At 37.2% G+C, this 20,772-nt stretch overlaps 1 protein-coding gene across 4 annotated transcripts in view; it reads right to left on the bottom strand.

Annotated features, from left to right (window-relative positions):
• Nucleotides 1-5,308: 5,308 nt before the first annotated feature.
• Nucleotides 5,309-20,772, bottom strand: part of CAMSAP2 (calmodulin regulated spectrin associated protein family member 2) — a 68,700-nt gene continuing 53,236 nt past the window's right edge. For 2 of the 4 annotated variants that reach the window (XM_088524371.1, XM_010216202.2), the window contains 10 exons: nt 20,123-20,210; nt 16,393-16,463; nt 15,828-15,897; nt 13,393-15,592; nt 12,193-12,329; nt 11,462-11,682; nt 10,325-10,397; nt 8,691-8,806; nt 7,531-7,649; nt 5,309-6,164 (listed from right to left, as the gene is read on the bottom strand). In XM_088524371.1, coding sequence (XP_088380497.1) covers nt 5,859-6,164; nt 7,531-7,649; nt 8,691-8,806; nt 10,325-10,397; nt 11,462-11,682; nt 12,193-12,329; nt 13,393-15,592; nt 15,828-15,897; nt 16,393-16,463; nt 20,123-20,210 — 3,401 coding nt within the window. In that variant the 3' untranslated portion in view covers nt 5,309-5,858. Of the gene's footprint in view, nt 6,165-7,530; nt 7,650-8,690; nt 8,807-10,324; nt 10,425-11,461; nt 11,683-12,192; nt 12,330-13,392; nt 15,593-15,827; nt 15,898-16,392; nt 16,464-20,122; nt 20,211-20,772 lie in introns of all 4 variants that reach the window. The other 2 variants (XM_088524370.1, XM_088524369.1) reach the window with 1 other exon arrangement.

The following is a 20,772-nucleotide window of genomic DNA, read 5'->3' on the forward strand; positions in this document are numbered from 1 at the left end:
AATACTTTTTTTTTTTTTAATAGAAGTGCTACTTTGATACTAAACATCCGTATTTTTATAAATTTGACATTCTATTATCCTTATAGAATATCTCAATATAGCTTTGAGATGAAATGCAGAAAAATCACATTAAATGCTCACGCAGTATTTGGGGGAAATATCAATACATATCAGTCACAAAATATTGCATCAGCAAGGACACTGCCTTTCTAAATCTCATCATTATGATCGTGTCAATGTTCTGATAATGTAGCAGAGACCAGGTTTTTATTTTGAAATTTTATGTGTGTTTGTGTTTGTCTGTGGAAGAGCACTATGTATCAGAGGTCCAGCAAAGATTGTCCAAGATCTAAATGAAGTTCAACTGGATTTTCTGTAGCAAATCCCCAGAAGCTTTTAAGAACAAAATGTCTCCCTTATGGAAGAGGTATGGAAGAACAGCTAGTGTTCCTCCATGTGCCTGCTTGGGAGTCCACACTGAGCCCTCTTCCATTGCTCTTAAATTTCTGACAAGAGCAGGTTTTGGAGATGGTGCGGGTGGCCACAGACAACGTCAACAGGGTGGGATACATTCTCAGAATCATTCCCCTGTGCTAACCTTGCACAAGATCTGCCAGTGCAGTCCAGCAGGTTCTGTTTTGCAATGTTGGGTTGACATCATAGAAATGGGCTCAGTGATTATTGCGGAGCCATTCAAGTCTTTCCATTTTATGATTACATGATGCTGTTGTAAAAAGTTGCAAAAAAAAAATTCTAATTATTTTAAACTTCTGGAGACAGTTTTGACTCGGTCCAAGAAAGGGCTGCCAGAACGTTGAGATAACAATTCTGCAAGAGTCAAATTTGCTTACATCATCTACAAGGATTAGATGCTTACTTATGCCAGCATCATAGCCCCAGTTTCAGGTAGCTTGAACAATAAAAATACTGAGCAAGACTATAATCTGGTTTCAGGTAATTTAAATAATTGCAGGCTTGTAGGCTCTTGCCAGGTCTTGCCATACAGAGATTTAGATCAACGATGTAGAAAGGATAGGGCAAGGCCGTCTTGATGGAAAAGCTTCATATTAGCTTTTAGTCTTTATGCAAAACTCCATTAACAGATTGAGAGCGACATAAAAGGCATATAGGTATTACTTTGTATTTACCTCCATAAAATTCATGTACCTTTCTCATAAAACTTTGATGTCTCTTACATGAAAAAAACTTATCTTTCTTAATAAATCCATCAAAGAATAATAAATTACATACTCTTAAGCACTTTTTACCTCCAGTTGCTGCTGTGTGCAAATGAGCAAGTCTGAAAGGATCTGTTTGGCACCCGTATGTATGTATGTATGTACATACATTACATATTTTTTTTCTCTAAATGGACTAGTTTTCTTTAAAAATATTGCTTGTTAAAGAACAAAGGTGTTTTGCACATTTGAAGTACTGAATTCTGACACCCAGACCTGAAATATGTATTATATATAATACTTTTTTTTTTTTAATTAAGTAGAATATAATGTTTGAAGAGTGTGGACAGCTAAAGGCCAGCTGTCAGCTGCAAAGGACTGTGGCTCTCAAAGTTCACCTTTATAGCTACGACTCTTCAGATTGCTTATCAAGTTCATTAAGGCATCTGAAGTGTACACCTGAGCAGCACATTTGGATTCAAGCAACAAAGCTATCTTCTACATCCCCTTTTCATGCTGCTTGATCCAAGAGTCTAGGTTCCAAATATAACTGAGATTATTATTCTGCAGTTATTAGTACCAGATCTCTACACTGCTGGATCACGCAGCAGGACAAATTTTGCTTCACGAATTCTGAACAGATTTAGACAAACACTACAGTCATAGCCTGTTAAATTAAACAGGGCATGATCTAAAGGTTGTTGGTGCAATGTTACTTGCAGAAGAACAAAAGAAATAAAATCTGTTTTAAGACCTCTGTGTACAAAGTCTGTTTTTTAGATTAAACTTTTGAGTTAAGACTTGCCACTGGAAAAAATCGCTTTACCGAGTGCAATTTCTGTTCATATTCCAGTGTCATTCTTTGCTGGTATCAGCCTGGTTGCGATGCCCTGCATGGTACTGACTGATCTGGCACTTTTAGAGGAAAAAGGGAAGGCTGTTAATATTCAGCCACATTAATTTTCAACTCACTACTAAAAGCCCTAATGCCAGAGGTGCTGTAGTACTGAACCTGCCCTTTGAGTAGCTCTAAACTTCGGTGATCTCGTTTGTGCTGGCCCAAGAATTCATTCTGGCTGCCAGCACTGCAGTGATGCCATGTCCTCTTGCTCTGCAGTCTGGCAGGACAATGCAAAAGTCCAAAAGAGACATAAATCAGACAGAGAAAAATGCGTATCTAGAAAAAAGACCTTATTTGGATACTATTTTTGTTCAAAATTGTATCACAGTTTATTCCATGAAAGGCCTTTTCTTTATTAGTTGTCTCAGTACAGATAACAGTTCATCTTGAAAACCTGCCCATCTGAAGCAATATTTTTGCATTGATATGTATTGTATGTTGCAGCATGTTTATATGTTTTTTGAAACAATGGAAATAAATCCAAGTTCAGGAGTTTATCAGCTGGCTTGCAACTGTGAAACTCACTTTTGAAGAGAAAAGGGTAACTCTATTTTTCCTTTGAGAATGAAATGTGAAGTCCAGTTCTTTAATAGTCTATACTTGATAGTATGTGAAAGCAAAATTCTCTGGGAAAGACAGTAACACAAAGACAATGGGGAACCAGAAGAGAAATAAAAAATGTGCGCATTCCCTAAAATTGCTGCAATATAGTAAGGGAAAAAAACTTTTAAATATATAGCTAAACTTTTTATAATTCCTATTTATATTTAGATGAAAACAAGAGAACAAATTAGGTAGTTTTTGGTGCCATGCTTTTATTTAAATGAAAGGAAAAATCTACACTGTACCACGTAAGTAGCAATGACAATATTTTACAGCACAGCATTTGAAAAAATATGGAAGCTATGCTCCATAGAAGTGGACAAGTAAGCACACAATACACTGTACATTTTTTTAACAGTGCCCATTAAATCATAATTAAATAGCTGAATTTGGCTTTAAACAGCCAAATAATAAAAACTAACAGTCATACCAAAAAAAAAAAAAGAAAAAAAAATCAGTAGCTATCATGACTGTTAGAATCTGAAATTTTGCTCCAAAAACTAGGATGAAAGTTTGGCAATTCAGTTGTAGCAACAATAATAATACCCCTGATGAAAGCACCAGTGTGTTCTGATAAGGTCAGTTATAAATACTGGCCTTTATGGAAAGCTTTTTTTTTTTTCTCTCTTTTTTTTTTTTTTTCTTTTTTAAACATGATCTCAACCAAAGATCCACTGTAAATAGAAAAATTGCAGGCTTAAAAAGGAAAAGTGTATCTAGTTTTACTTTTCCTGCATTCAGTAAAACTTTATACTGCGAGCAATGAACTTGGACTGCATTGTTGACATTCCACTTTTCAACACTGCACAGCTCTTTAGCCTGTTGACAAATGTAAATTTCATGATACATTCAGATACAGTTAATAGCATTCAAAGAAATACTCCATCCTGTATTTAAGTTCACTTAGATTATATGTGTGTCTTGATGGTGTTGCAAATCGTCAGTTAAATCACAGCACAGGATTTAGAAAGAAAAAGCCTCCCATGATAAAAACTCTCTCGAAGTTATTCACTGTATACACATCAGTTGATCCCAACCTTCTGCTTTCTTGAACCACTACATATTATACACAATTTCATATGGTTATTCAAGATATTCCTACAACCGTATTTGCAAGGAGCTGTCTAACAGGCAGAATGTGCAAACCCTCTTTCCCCCTTATATAATAATATTTATATACTATATACACAATATGTATACACTTGAAATATAAGAGTTACATATCCTGGTCATATACATGCAAGCAGTAGGAATCAGCTAACCACAAATAGTTTTGAGCCACATACATATTAAACATGTATTTTAAAGTGTTTTTTCTTTTTTTTTTCTTTTTTTACAGTTTTAACAAATATACATAAGTATAACATAAATTACAGTAAAACTGACAGGATTTTTTGAGAAAATGTTTCTAACTCAGATGCATTGATGCCTAAGGCCTTATAATAATTTTAAAAGTACTGTTCTAAACTGTTTAATGACATCTCATTCCTGTGCATCTTTATGTAACTAAATCAGCACATCATAGTAGTGAGGCTTTATTTCTCTCAAAGCAGTTTAATGAGAGAAATTTGAACATAGCTTTAGTCTCTACTCCCCATGAAGCAGAACAGACTAGATACTTATAGTACAATACTGTCTTATGTTTATGTAGTTGTCACAACAGCAAAACGGAACAGAATCACAAAGCATTCAAGTCTTTTCCTGAGAATGAGATTTTTCCCCCAACCAATCCTCCACTGTACATCAACAAAATAGCCACAGATTTAGGGGAGGCTTCAAGTTTGTAGCTTTTTTTTTTTTTTTTTTTTTTTCCCAGAACAGTGCTGTGTGTTAAAAGCAAATTAGAAAAAAACCCACTGAAACAGAATAGTGATCTATAAAATAATAAAACACTGTTTTGGAATAAAATGCAGCCCTTTGTAAATAATACTGAAGTACGCTCCAAGTGTATTTTTGTAAATGGTTATATATTTTTGAAATGTCATTCAGGCTTTTTGCCACATGGATTTTAAACTAACAAGCATCACAAGACATCATCTGTTACTGTGTGTCAAGGAAGTCATTTACTTAGACCTACAGAAATCTCTTATCAGATGTCTATTCCCTGGAAAATTGCTTTAGTCTGAGATGGCAGATCTGAAGGCAGAAGAACAGAGAGCGGCCTAGATCTTAAAATCAATGGGAATTAGTGACAACTTCTGAAGGTCTATGACTTAGTGAATTATGTGATTTCTTCTCAATATTTTTAGTGTTCTGTCAGGCAGGCATCAGGGATCTAGCTCTGAAAGTTTTAGTGTTTCTATTCCTTCTGTAGCAAAGCAGGAACTCACCGTAAATTCATTCTTTATCTGGAACACTGAAAAATAATACATATCTGCTTAAACTGTTTAAGAGATCTAACAAACATTTTTTTTCTTTGTATTTTAATGGGATTATGGGCCAGCACATGGTCAATCATTACATTCCAGATGGTAACTTATTAAAACAGGAATAACTCTATACCTTGAGTTGTTAAACAATTCATTTGAGGGATACTTCTCTCTAGGCAACTCAAAGATTTTTACTTCACTGGTTAGTCTACAGGCAAATCAGTATTGTCTAATTGAAATGGAATTAGAAATATTCAGGGAATGAATCTTGATTTTACTACAGCATACAATAGGGATTTTGCAAAACAGACTCCTTCAGCTGTTCTTCAGTGACATATAACTTACCATTCAGTCTTCTCCATAAGAGTCAGTATGTAAAGTTCCATGGTGTCGAGGATATTAAGAAGTGTTTCTTTAGTGAAAGAAAAATATTTCAAGACAAGCACAAGTACAAACGTATAAGGCAACAGATGTAAAAAAAATTATGTAGTTTGAGTCACTAAAGATGAACATTCAGTGCTTCAGTGTATCTAATCAAAATACAGAGCAAATATACTCTATATATTGTATTAGCACATAAAAATCTCCACACAAGTCAAACATTTCCAAAATCACTTGTAAGTATCACCTAAGCCATAATCTTCTGTACTCCTAAATAATGTGTTTACATTCCAGTTGGGCATGATAATACAACTTGGTGTCCAGTTTTAAGAGTCTTGTTGGCAACTAGAAATCTATATTCTATAGGCAGTAAAGATGAAGTGCAAGTTTATCATAGTTGTCTGAAGCCAAAATTGTTCCCATCTACTATGCCTTGGTGGGTAAAAGTTTCTTAGGCGTTACTGGTCTCTTGGTTTGCCACAAATGGCTGTGAATGGTAATTGCGTCGACACTGGCAGACAAAGTTTTAGCAGGTATGTGGCTAAACTGCTTCCTGTCAGAGTTGTATTTATAAAGTCCTTCTATCATTTTCTTCGTGATAGATTTGGGACCTATCCCTGTCAATTTACTGATTTCCTCAGTATCAGGGCAGTAGGTATATAAAGATCTGAACTGGCAGCCTGAATCCCGGAACAGAATTAAGAAATTATTGGCATCGGATTTTTCCATTTCCTTGAAAAGAAAGAGAGAAAGAAAAGATTCACAATATGAATTTTGCATTGTAATTAAAAAAACATTCAAAATTTTTGACTTTTCACTTTGATTTCTTTTTTCTGTCAGGGCTGCTCAGTATACCTAACATTTTTCATTAGAAGACTTTATTTTCATCATTACCATTTGCTCTGCTTCAACTATTTGAATTTTAACACAAAAGGCATCTTTCTCAGGCAAAACCTTATTCAGATAATTTCAGCTATTCCTAAGGAATAGACATCCTAAAGGATTTTTTTCTTTGCCCACATTAGAAGTGTTACAGTCATTTCATCAAACAAGTCTAATTTTAAGTTTTGGAAAAGGGACTTTATACATGTCTGGATGTCTAAAAGACCCTCTAGTTTGTGATCCTCCAGGGTTTTCTATCATCTCTGATTCCTTTCAGGTTTGGGCAAACTGTAAAGACAGTTGAAGTGTATTAAGCAAAGGTTCTTTATCTGTTCCATCCCTATGTAGCTTCTAGGGGACACATGCCCTGAACACACAAAACTTCAGGCAAGTGAAGATGCTGCATCCTAGAGTTAAGCACGACCTTTTTATAGCTGTTCTTTCCTGGGGTTTCTGGGAGTTTTTATATTCCCACTCACTGGACCTGAAAGAGTCTCAGTGCCTCACTTGTCATTTCTGAAAAGCACCTGGAGAGAAAGAAGGCAGCATCCAGACACAAAGCCAGAGGAATGAGAACAGTCAAAAGGGCAGAAATACTGTGATGAAATTGGCTCCAGAAATAAATACATGTTCCAAACACCTGTGTTCTTTGACCTATTTAATCTGTCAAGTTCGTCTCAGATGATGAAAGTCCCATTTCTTATCCTCAAGCTCCTGCCTATTCCTTTTGCATGTTCTAGCCTTTAAAACCATGTACCAGTATAAGAGAAAAGGCTGGAAATCTCCTTTCTGGAGCAGTAAGTCCAGAATAAGAATTCTACTGTTTGTAAACAGCAGAAAAGCCTGAGGTATGCATTTCTGTTCATAAACACAGAGCATAGCAGCCTACTACTAGGATCACTTGGGGACAAACTATAAAAATCTTCATGTTGAAGTATCCATATTAAACACGGAGTAACTATCATTTAACATGTCTGTCAATTCAGCTTCCTGAGCTGCGAACATAATGTGGTAACTGTGTTTCTAGAGTACTGACAAATCTTTCAATCCACAGAGGAACCAGGTCACAGAGGTTACTCAAGCCTTTTAGTAAGAGGTGACAATCCCAGAAGAATATTCCTTTCAATATTTCTATTTATACTTGCATGTCTTTCTAGTATCTTAGAAAATGTGGTTTGATTTAGGCATTTATGCTTTTAGGGAAAAATACCCTTACCTCCAATATCTTCTTCTTTTGACCTTCATTTACTTTTCCAGCCAAGCAGCAATGTGCCAGAGCATTCTGAATTATATACTTATTGGATTTAGCACTGGGTTCTTTGAAGAGCTTTGGTCCTATTGAAGAGGAATGTCAGATTAATTAAATTAATATATCAACAGAGAGTGATTTTAATTGCTGTGAAGCACTTTGCATGAAAAAAAAAATATAAAGCCAGGTATTGAATAGAATTAAGCTAGAAACCACAAATTTCACAGACGAGTGAAATGCCCCTCCTTTGTTATTTCTGTATCAAATGATTAGGCCTAAAGTTATTTCCCTGTAATGGTCAACAAGGAAACCTCAGATCCTTTCAGCTAGTAACAGCTTTGCTTAAAAAAATCCTTCATTATCAAATTACAATTATTGGACAGTCTTGCTTAACACAGCTCAGGTCCGAGAACCCTTTCTGTGAACAGCAAAATGTTCTGTGTTTCTAAAAGGTTTAGGTATACCTGCGTCAACACCTTGGTGAAGAGAGGGGTTGGTAGTAAGGCACCTCAATACCAATTCTGAACTTTAGAAAGGAACATAACCGGTAAGTTTAAATTTATTAAATAATGGTTTGTGACTCAAATTCTTTATGCTTTGGGAAATAAGGCTAGAGTGAACAAAAAGAGGCTGCATGAAATCTGATCGACAATGTGAAGACATTAAAAACCATTAGAAGCATTCTGTTGAATTCCTAAGAATTGCATGTTGCCCCATTTAAAAATAAGCACCACAAAATAATGCAGGCCAATCAAAGCAATCTCTTTTTTTTTTCTAATTCTTTTCTAAACCAAGATTAAATTTCAGCTCTTCTTGCTTTGCTAGAGAGAATACTGAAATAGAAAGATTTACTTGGAAGCCTGTTTGTTGTTTTGCAGCCTAACTGCAGTATATCCTTGTTATTTTACACACAACATACATTCACCTACTATAAATACCAGTCAATAAGTACTTTTATTTTGGATATAAAATTTTAAAACTGTATTACTAGCATCTGTATTAGAGGAGACAAACATTTCTAATGAAACTCTCATGAAGTTTTAGGCATCCACCTGCTGATAGATAAAAACTTTGGACTTGCAGAGCCACTAAGAGCAGGTACTTATCGGAAATCTCTTGTCACCAACCTGTGTATTCTGTAGCAGAGGCAACTGAAGATGTTGTAGACGCATTCTCCCAATCCTTTTCCCCATTGCGACTGCCACAGCGACTTGGAGATAAGAACCCTTCCACAGACTCAGACCTAAATATCAATTTGAGAATCTATTTTAAAAAACTCACATTTTCTTCAGAAGAGAAGTCTTCTAACATTAAAAGAGAACACAGTGTATTTAAGTGATACATTGTGATTTGAATTGTGGACTGCAAACTTAAATACACAGTCTTTACAGAAGTTCAGGGATAACGGTTCATCTTCTGTATAAAGCATTTTGTGTGGTGACAGAAGCTACTTAGATGAGGCCAATGTCAATAATTTTTGATCTGTATCTGATAGAAAGAATCCTAACAATGTATGTTGGTCAAATTCTCATCTTAGAATGGAGGCTTTCCTGAGTCTGAAATGGGGAAGAAAGTGATGTTATGATGACATTTCTCTGCACGCCCAAGTAACTTCCAGAAAAATCAGCAATAGCTTGAAGTTCCATTTATACTATATTTAACATTTTCTGTGTCACTGAAATTCACTCAGTATGATTATCAAAAAAGAAATTCTCACATGAGGAAAGGGCAAAAGTGCAAGTTTGGAAATACACAGAAAATTCTTCCTACTTTCTTAATTTCAGCCTTTTTAGTTAATTTTATAATGTTTATAATTTTTTAAAAATTAGAAAATCCCCCTTTTAATCACAACTGATCATTTTAAATGATGCCAAGATGTACAAGCATATTTGGATCATTTTTATTAGTTTTAAAAGTAATAACTAGAAAGTCAGCTCCCAAGATACCAAGGAAATTGACAGGCCAATTGAAAATAGCTGCAGCGCTGTCAGAATCGATGCATAATGCATAGTAAACATGAAAACATCCTATGTGATACAGGAACATATAGTACTCCAAATCCCTCTTCTTATTTTGTCCTCCCTCTTTCATTTTTTAAAGAAGAATTAGTATTTCTCTGAATATATTTAAATAATTAAATGGAAATCATCAATTTTTCACTCTGAATTACAATATAGATTTTGTATGTAAGATAAAGAATTTTTTTTTTGTTACATAATCTTACATAATTTATTGTGTTTTATTGCTGTTGTATTTAATGTAATCTTACTTTCAGGTATAAAATAAATAAATTTGTCTGTTAGGATTAGGCCAAAGCCCTAAGCAAACACTTCACAGTTTCCTAAACCACTGCTTCAGGGCCAAAGAATATTTAAAAAAAAAAAAAAAAAAAGGGCAAAAAATTTACTATGTTAAATAAGAGAAAAACAAGTTAGGTAACTGCATTCAGGTGTTAATAAAATACCAACAAGATGAGACCTAAATGCAAGCAGGCAAATTAAAGAGCCTGTGTGAACAGCATTTTGTTTTGACCTCATTTATAGCTGCCCAACTGGTTTACTCAGTGGAATTTGTGAAACAAATGACTGTGGCTCAGTTCCTAATGCCTTACAGTGGAAACAATCAATGTCTGAAGATCAGGAAAACTTACTTCTGGTTGGGATACAAAATATACACATCGCCTCTTTTAAAATCCCTGCCAGCTTTAGGTAGATGATTAGCAAATTTTATTAAGTTAAATGTACCTTGTGGATTTACCTACCTTGGTGTTCTCTTGCCTGACTGCACACTCTCATTGTCCCCTGTATTCAGCGATGCCAAGGAAAGACTAGATACTGAAAAGACACGATAAAGCTGTGAACCTGGATAAAAACAAAGTTAAAGTTTATAAAAACCTATGCGAGTGGCAGAGTCTGTTCACTAGCCCCAACACCAGCATCAGAAAGTTGGTAAGAGCTTTTACATGAGACTCTCATATATGGTATACCTGCATGCATATGTGGTGCATTTCCTGTAAACACTTGCAGACACCCAGCCAATTAAACAAATGCAGCAAGCCGGGATAGTCCGGGACTAAGCATTAATGTGAGGCACGGACACAGAAATATGGGCACTATGCAAATCAAAGAATGCAAACAAAGTATAAAAGCCCCCATAAAACACAGCTAATTATAAGGGACTTAATTTAAAGCTTGGAACAGATTCTGGGAATGCAGCAGGGGAATATTTTAAATTACACGGGAAGACAGAGGGAAGCAGCTAGAAGAAAGGCAGCAAAATAACAAGGCTCTATGATGCTATAAGGGATCAAGTGAGCAGCCTGGTTACTTTCTTCTAGTTGTGAATGGGCAGTACTTCTTCCAAGTGGTCCAACAGCTATTTCATATCTAACAGAAGGCTATCTTTTTTCCAGATTACCACTGCTAGGGTCTTAGCTATACGTGCAGTAGGTGAGTGAAAGACACAAAAGTATAAAGATAACTTTTCTATTCTAATTCTGTTTATAGCACACAGGAGCTTAAGTACTCTTACCTTAGGGTCAACCATTTTATTTATCAATGTCTTATCTCCCAAGTGTTATTCATTCTTAGCTCTATAGGTGCAAGAAGAGATTAGTGACTGTGAAGAATACATGAGTGTCTATGAAACTTAAGTCACGTATGTTCATGCTTCTGCTAGGTTTTCATACAGTTAAGCTTTTGGTCTGTTCATATATATGCATGCAAGCATAACACATAAGTGACATTCATCTTTTCTAGTTACAAATTTTACTTTCCAATTTGGTCACATGCAGCTTCAGTTTAGCACAAGACACTAATAAATGCATGTGCTTGTTAGTATCAAAAAACAAGCTGGTGTTTTAGCATGAACAGACTCTTTCCACATTAATATTTGTTACCTGGTGGACCTTTGACTGGTGTTTTTGGTGATTCAATATGATCTCTATGAATAGATTTTGGACGTGGCTTTTTTTGTTTGATTGAGAGGGAACGTGGCTTTATGACTGTATCCATATCTTCCATAAGCTTTAGCTGTTTCCTTCTCATATATTCTTGCTTAATAAATTCTCTCCGTGCTCGTTCATCCTCCTTCTTCTGACGTTCTTCTTCTGTTTTGCGTCTAAATAGATAAACAAATAAATGAAATGGTAGAAACTTTCCAAGTTCTGACTATCGCATTACCAGCAGGCACTACATTTTTGGAACTTTACAGTTCTCAGACATCAGTAAGGGGTCTTTTCAGATAAAGTCTGGGATGATGTTACTATAAAAAACAATGCCACCTTTATTAGCAGAGGGGTACTCTGTGCACAAAGAAGCCCAGAGTGATAAACCCCCCCTCAGAATATGCAGCACAGGTATGAGTGGTGCTCAGAGGAGTTTCACTGAAGCCAGCAGGGCTGATGTGGAGGCTGAGCAACAGGCTGATGCCACCTGCTGATCTCACAGCACCAGCTGGCACCTGCCTTCAGCCACGCTCCTTAGTGCATCTGGTTCGAGGAATAACGAGAGTCTACAGGGAAGAGTGTGCTGACAGGGAAGTTACAATTTGAACTAGAGCGTAAAAATGCCTGCATTTTTATGTTCACTGTTACTGATCATTCGGATCAAGACATGTGGTTAATTTCACCTCGTCTCTTCCTTCTTATGCTCTAGCTCTGCTTCCAGCTGCTGCTTTCGAAGCAGCGTCTCTCTCTCTCTTCTCAAACGCTTCTCCAGTAGCGCTGCTCGTTTCATTGCCATGTCATTTTCTGCCTTTTGATCATCCTAGCAGCAACAGGTTTTGGAGAAAAAGACACAAAAATATTAAGATCTTTGAGTTCAGCAACTGATGATGCTAAGTCACTAGAAGCTTAATTCCGTAGACTGAGTTGCAATATACTAAAACACTTCTACAGTATTTGAAATAAACTTATAAGATGTCTATTAAGACTATTAAAACTTTTAATTAAGGAGTTTTTCCTTCCTAAGTCAAGCATAAAAGTTAACACTGATATGAAAACTAGCTGGGTGAAATATTCTAGCTCAAAATCAGATCCCACATTCCTGCACTTAGCTTCAGAAGGTTCCACATGTCTGGGCATGGTGGAAACTCATCATGAAACACAGCAACTATGCAGCACGAGTAACCTGTGCTGATCAAGCCTGGAGTTTTGTTATGTTGAGGAACACTCTTGGGACAAACAGCCACATCTCAGATATGCAATGCAAGATTTCAGGGTATTCTATGATGGAAAATCAGCATCTCAATGGCTTTCAGTGTCCACACTACTCTCTCACAATATATATTATAGTTAAAAGCCTGCCTACAACTATTTAATAAGGCAATAGGGAGTGTTCTCAAACACCAACTTCAAAAAGGAGTCTTAGAGGAGTGCAGTCCTTCAGCTAGCCGAAAGAGGGAGAGAGTGCAATTCCAAGACATTCAATACACACAAAGTTCCCTACAAGCTTATATCGAAATTTGTACTTTACATGCTTCCATTCAATTCCAGGGGGTGAGATGGGAAGGTGAGGGAGAGGATGTGAGGGCACTAACACATTAAAAATCAATCTACATTCAGCAAGCATCTTACTTATCAAAACTGCCAAGTGCTCCTGCACAGCTACAAATGGCAAGGGGGGCTCTGGCACGCTTGGGACTGCACTGCGGTCAAATCTGGCCGCTCTTACAATGACAAGGGCAAAAGATATGCTCGCGATTTCAGAATGATGGAACCAGCTGCTTTGACTTCAATGGAAAGTCCTAACTGAAAAGCCGTATCTGAATTAACAAGTTCCCTTTCAAAGAAAATTGTGTAGCAAAGAAATATCCACTTAATTTGCTTACCTTAAAAAAGAATCCACAACACACTTTCTGGTCATCCTCAAATTGTTCTCTATCACTCTCACCTTCATACTTCTCAACAGATACTTCAGCTTTTTCTGGTGGCTTCAAATCTGACAGGGAAACTTCAATCAAGTTAGCTGTCTTGGGAGCTGTCGTTGGTAAAACTGGGTGGCTTAGTTGCTCTTCATTTGGGGTGAGGCAGACCGTTTCTGTAATGGGCTGAGTTAATACTTCAGAAACATTAGATTCAAGAGGCTTAATCTTTTCTTCCAACTTCTGTTCACACGGTTTCAAAATTTTTGGTCCTTCTTCTTTTACTACTTCCTCTGTAGGTTTGACTTCTTTCAAAAGATTTCCCTTTAACTGAGGTTCATCTATGTGTTCACCATCATCTCCAAAGCAAACGAATGATCTAGTTTGAATGGGAACCTGACTTGGAGAAAATCTTCTCAAACGAGGAAGGCTATCCACAGAGCGTGGGGCAGTCAAGGTCCGATTTAAAGGTGTTATTTTTAATTCGTTTGGCCTAGGAGTCCTTTGCATTTTAACAGAAAAAGAAGCATTCTTCCTGTTGGAAGACTGTGGTGATTGATGCGTAGAGCGAGGAGAATCCTGTGCAAAAGATGCAATGGGAGATGGGGTTCCCATTTGCCTTGATGAAGATTTAAACTCCCGAATCTGCTTCTGAGGAGAAGGCTGAGGAGGAGAAATGACCCAAGCCTGATTCTCTCTCATCTGCATCAGCATCTCTTGTTGAAGGGATAGACGTTGCATTTCTTGTTGTAGGAAGTGTAGGGAAGAATTCAGTTTTTCAATAGATTTTGTATATTCTAAGATATCTCCTTCATTAAAATTTTCTTCTGCGGGGCTTGCAAAATTCCACTGCTTTTCAGAATCCATAGGCGTAGCAGGAGACTTAAACCATTTGCTGTGAGCACTTTCAGGGTTTTCTTTTATTCCTTCTGAAGTCTTACTACTTTGTTCATCTGTTTTTTGACTTTCTTTTTCTTTCAATCGACTACTATCAGTGAATACCTTCTCGTCTTCAGCTCCTGCTGCTTCTTCTCGGAGAGGTGATACTCCATCACCTTTCTTTTTCACAACATTAAGGAATGCTGTCCTCCCCATTTTCTGCCGCTGCTTAGTGAATGCAGCTTCAACTTTTTTCTTCTGTGCTTCAATGGCTCGCCTCTTCTCCTCCAACTTCATCCTAAGATGCACCATTTCAGAAGCCAGTAACTGCGTGGTGTCTCTTCCCGGAGGAACAGATGTCTCCTCGGGAATATGAGCCCAAGCAACCACATGAGGAATATTCAGCTCAGACCCTTCTGGTGTGGTTTTCTGCGAACTGCTTCCACTGCTCCTGCTATCTGTGTGATTCAGCTTCCTGAATTTCTGCTCTGCAAAGCTAGTCATTTTAACCCCTGAGCTTGAAGAAGCACTGCTGCCTGCCTGTGATTTGGCACTTACTGAGCTGGGACAGGGACTTAGTTGATCTCTGTGATTGCTGCCTCGTATATCATAATCCTGAAGAAATTTAGATGGTTCTTCCATGTCAGAATCCATGCTTACAGTATAATCTCTCAAAGAGGAATCCTCGTCCATAGTCTCTGGGATATCCTCTGACGGAACATGGATTCCTGTATCTACTTCTGTATTGTCAGTCACAGGGCTCAGAGCACCTTTCGAATCTGTAACTATATCAGGGGTACACTGATTTGGTTTAATATTTGAATTTAAGATACTCATTTCCTGATTGTGAAGAAAAAAGCCATTGGTGATTTGGTCTTGCTGGATAACTTGGGGAGATTTTTGAGTGTCATGAATTATCTGCAAAGCCTCCTCAATGCTTGGTGTCTCAATCTGATTGCCAAAGTCATCCAGAACTGCCCTGTTTTGCAGAGCTCCATTTGGAAACCTGTAGTGGCCGCTCTCATTGGCATTTCTTTGATTTGGGGCAACAGCCTTTGTGTCTTTATGAGGTATCACGTCCTTTTCTTCTTCAATATCTTGATTTTCCTCTTCTCCATTTACTGGCTTGAAGGACAGATTTTTTCTAATATGCTTGGGCATACGGTTGACATTTAGTGTAAGGCCTTCATTGCTCACAGATCTAGTAATTCCTCTGTTTGTAGTAGATACTGGAATACTTTTTTCTTTGTCAAAAGAAATGTCAAATGAAACTCCATGTAGGGATGACCTAAATGAGATTAGAATAAAGAAAATAACTCAAGTTCAAGATTTACGATAAAATATTCACAAATTTAAAATATGATACTGTTTTCCATTTCTTTCTCTATTTCATTCTCTCAGTCACTTAACAAGAATTTGTGTTAAAAGGATCCCGAAAACCCAAACGGTACAGAGTTTATTACAGTGTATGACCAGCACATAATTACTGTTTTGTAATCAAGTCTTATGGTGGGATTACCTACCTTTTCTCTTTGGGCCATGTTCCTACATATCCATCCACGTAAGACATTGATGAGGACCTTCTGATGACTCCTATGTGAAATTAAAACACAAGCCAAGGTAACTAACTTCAAAAAGCATTTTAACATAATCTGCTGGCTTAATAAATCAGTTTTTTTTCAGTACCTGGAGCACTGCAATGGCAAATAATTCTAATTTTAATTCACTGTATTTATACTGAGAATAAAAGCTGACCAACTGAGTTTATGAATTTCATCCTGTACATACGTTATATCCATCATCCTTCAAATAATTTACACCTGAATATATATATGTTACACTACAAGTAACTGTTGTAAGCTATGTTCCACACAACGAAAACAGAAAAAAATATAAACAACATAAGGACAAACACAAATTCACATTTGTGTATTTTCTAAGTTACAGAACTCATTCTTTGGCCTTTCATGCATGGCTCTTCCAGTGACTGGCACACAAAATTCTTGAAGAAATATTAGCAATATAAATATCTACTCAGAAGAAAATACCTTATCTCATTTCCCCTTCCACCCATTTGCAAGTTATTACCTGGAATAGAAGAATAAGGCTGCTGGGGTGTATGCAGTTGATGGGATGGGGCATAAGTTGGACTTTCCAATCTATAAAGCAAGAGACGGTAAAACACATCAAAAGCCACATTACAAAAGGACACCCAGACTTTGCATCCTCGCCCAACACAAAAACAGATTTTTTTTTTTTTGTGAAAGGGTGGAGAGTGAGGAGTTAACTCTCTTCATAGAATATTAATTTAATAATAAAAGTTTTAACTAGATACATCTTTAACTAGACACAGTGTAAACAGAAACAAAAACCAAACCAGGATGCCTTTTTCACAGAGTGGTGTTATAGTTTTGAATTATTATTATTTCATGGAAAGTCTATTACTGGAACATTCTCATTTTTAGGTTTGATTTTGGCAACAAAATAAACATAAATGAACAAAATGAGGTGTTTCCTACTGCCCACAAAACTGAGAGACTGCAGCTAGTATCATAAGCTCTTCACGCGTGTCTCTGTCTCTAGTTGCTTAGACTGAAACTTTTGCGTACGCACTGCAATATGCACTGGAAACGGATAAAGGAGATTTTGTGGTAGACAAAACTATAAATAAACCAAATACATTTACTACTGAAACAGTAACTACAAAGGTTTGCTCTGTTTCTACTTGCAGCAGATGCTTTTTTTTGTTCAAAGCAGGAATCTGAAGAGACTAGCTGTTTTAGTCCTGAAGAGGTTTCCATATAATTCAGTCAGTTAATCCAGGTGCTTCCTCAAGATCAGAACAAGAAAAATACATGCACAGAGACATATGAATTTATATGTAAAAATACTTTTCAAGTAGCCACACTTTAAAACACGCTGAATTAAATCCTTTTATGTTTGGAATTTTGTTCTTGGAGATGAACAGCACACTCCCAAGCAGTCACCCCTTTCATCAGTCCTACACAGTATTCTTAAGTCACATCTGCAATGTTTCTAAAGTGATCTTGCAAGAAAAGCCTCCATTCAAAATTTCATCCCCCAGCCTGTGAATAATAATAATAATAATAATAATAATAATAATAATAATAATAATAAACCTATGCACTTCGTTTCCACTCAGAAAAGCCGGATTTTGGCAGCCTGCAGTGGTAACCTGAGGCCTGGCACCGCTGCGGCTCCCCGCTCCGCGCTGCTCGCGAGGGCGTTGCGGCACGGAGGCCGTGCCGGAGGTCAGGCCTCCCAGACGACCTCCCCAGCCTGCCGTGTCACACCGCGCAGGGAAGCGCCATCGAGTCACCCAAAACTCGTGCTATGCCCAACTACCACGAACGAGCTCAGAGAACTCCTCTCAGAACTTCCCATCTGCCTCTCCTCAGTGTGGAGGCCAAAGCCATCTGTGTGGGCAAGGAACCCCCACAGGTAAAAGCAAAGTCTGTCTGCATGAAAGGGATTTTATGTCCCTCACAGCGTTTCTGCAAGCAGAGAGAAATTCATTGGCAATGGCTTCAACTGTGGGGTTTTTTTCTCAGTCATTCAAAGCTACAGATTGACTCCTCTCATGTTGCTGTCCAGTATTCATGTAAAAATTTTATTTCTATGTAAAGAAACTCTTTGCCACAGTGATTACTACCACTTAAGGGTGGCTCGGAGCTCAGATTTCTTTGCTGCTTTTAAACATAATGGGTGTGGATTTACTACCTCCAAAAACTTCTACAAATTTTCTGAAGTCACTGATGTTTTGCTCATTACGGGCTCTATCGGGGAACAGTAGCTCACAAACCACACAAAACAAGTGTCCTCACTGCTTTGGTGTTCTGTGTATGAGATGCAGTCCCAAATCCTTCCCTGCCCGCTTGCAAACGCCCTGCAATGCGCAAAGGGCCTTGGGAACCCCCTTCCAAAACAGACACCAAATGCTTGCGTATTTCTTGTTCCCCCAGCAGCTGACACTAATGTGACTTAATTGTCTACATGGGAAACACTCCAGATTCACACAAAGAAAAAGAGAGGCAGAATAATGGTATTTAATGATAGCAAGAAAAGTTAGTCCCCACTTGAAAGTCAGTATCAATTCATAAATACTAAAAAAAAAAAAAAAAAAAAAAAAAAAGCTAAACAAGATTAGCAGGGCTGACTAGATAACCAGTCAAAATGCTCATTTTATCCCTTTTCCTCTGTGTCAGGTCATGCACAAATCAATAAATCTTTGGCCCTAAGTTTTAAATATAATGTAATGTTAACAACCCCCATGTGCTCTGCTCCCATCAGGTCACTGGAAGGCTCTTTCCTCTGCCAAAACCAAGATTAAAGGTGGCCTAACACGCAATTTGTGCCTACTATCAGCAGCACAATCAGCTAGGAAACACAAGGGAAATAGGACATTTTATACCGCTTCTAAAACTGTAAAAGCAATACTGAAAAAAATGTTTTATTTGTATTCACCAAAAAAATGCAAACAAAACATAGTCAAGCAGATGTTCTGGATCCTTGACAGCCACAGTAGCTGAGAAGTTCATCATAGCAGAAGTATTTATTTTACTTTATCTGACCTTCATGATATTGAGTGCTAACATAATCGTGCCAGATTTTGGAGTTCTTGTCCCCAGCTTTTCACTCAGTGTTTCACACACACACTAGTATTTATAAGCCTTTTTTCTTTCCTGAAGCATTTATTTCACTGCTCTGAATGCCTACATTTAAGTAACTGTTTGGGATTACTGTGTTATGGAACATTTCATACCGCAAACCCAAATAAATTTTTTAAATGTGGTAGCTCAATGCGAGACTGTAATATGCAGTAATGTATGTCCTAACTCTGGCTGGTTTTGGATTTGAATGCATCTTGAAGCTTACAAAGCTTCAAGCATCTTGAAGCTTTATGTGCTAGGCTGTGTCCTGGGTAACACTGTACCAAATTGACATTTACATAACTAAGTGTTCAGCAGACTGTACAACATTGGATCATTAAAGGAAAGCTGGTCCGGGATCCCAAACTGTGGCTAGTGAACAGCTATTACAACCACAACCGGACAACTGTTAGACCTGCACCTTCAAAATTCAAATATGATTTTCAATTTTATGTTATAGGAACGATACCCTGGAGTTTAAAATCTTCCTAGAGATTTAGAAGAAATGGCAGAAACAATTCTATACCTGGTGGGTAAACAATTAACGTAATTTAAGTACTAAGCCACTCTATTACATGTCATAGAAAGCAGCAGATTTGACAGAAGCTTGGGCTTTCAACGAATCCCCCAGGAGAAGGTGGATAAAGAAATACGAGCTTGTTTACCGATGAATATCCTGATCCGAGAGCACAGCACGGCTAGGTAGGTAATTCAGCCCTGCCTCGCCGAACTGCAAAACGGTTCTGACAAGCTTTTAGTTGCATAAAATAGAGAGGATCTCTTGAAGCTAAAATAGGCACAAATAGCTAAAAAAGCATTTTAAATTCTTCTTCTTTTTTTGGTATCTGCCCAGAGGAGCAGTGTACAGCAGCCCCACATTCAAACTCAGGGGAACAAGAGGCCACGTGCTACCTCTCCACCTCGTTGTGTTATTGTGGAAACCTGCGAGACAAGGGAGAGGGCTGCAGGTGGTAAGCATTAGCTGTTGCTCTCCATGCAGCAACAGGACTCTGCTCTCCCAAATTCCAGTTACTGTATGTGGTAACTGAATCCTTGAACGTGACAAAAAGGCATCAAAATTTAGTAAAAACTGTGTTTGATTTTATATAGAACATTGTGAAATGGTACCAATGACTCTCTGACATTACCTGGCTAAGTCAGAACCACAAGGTCCATCCACGTAATGTCTTCTGTTAGCATTCAAACTGTGAGCAGATGCATCTTTTCTAGGTTCAGCTGCCAGGAAGAACAAAGCTCAAGTTATTTTTCTACTTTCATATTCAGTTAAAATCTAAATTAGAAAAGCTGCCTGCAATTATCTAAAACAATCATTTCTAAAGACTTCAAGAATTTTCACTGATTCTATTTTTTAATTAAAAAAGTCACTTCCTTTCAGCTTGGCCTACCAAAAGTTCCTTTATTGACACCAACTGGGGTAATGAAGAATGAAAAAAAAGACAAAGAGAAGACAAAGGAAGAAATAGTATGTAAAATATTGAAAGAAAACTAAAAGTGTAGAAGATTTTTTTCAAAGAAAAATTTCCGATTAAAATTTTGGTCTAAATGCCCAAATCAACATTTCAGCTAGGAAGTATTATTGAGGCCATATGCTTAAGTAGCTAGTAATATGTTAAATTAGTCAGAAATGTATAAAAGTTTTAATTCATATAGTTTATGTGTTACAAAGCAAGTGAGCAGAGAAAAAAAAAGTATAAAAACCAACACGATGGGAACAACTTACTAGCTCTCAGAGACACAGTTATGGCTTCACTGTATGAAGTTTGAGCTACCATGACTC

Source organism: Tinamus guttatus, unplaced genomic scaffold (assembly GCF_059628265.1).
Source record: "Tinamus guttatus ecotype Peru unplaced genomic scaffold, ASM5962826v1 Tinamus_guttatus_pri_ptg000211l, whole genome shotgun sequence".
NCBI classification, from domain to species: domain Eukaryota; kingdom Metazoa; phylum Chordata; class Aves; order Tinamiformes; family Tinamidae; genus Tinamus; species Tinamus guttatus.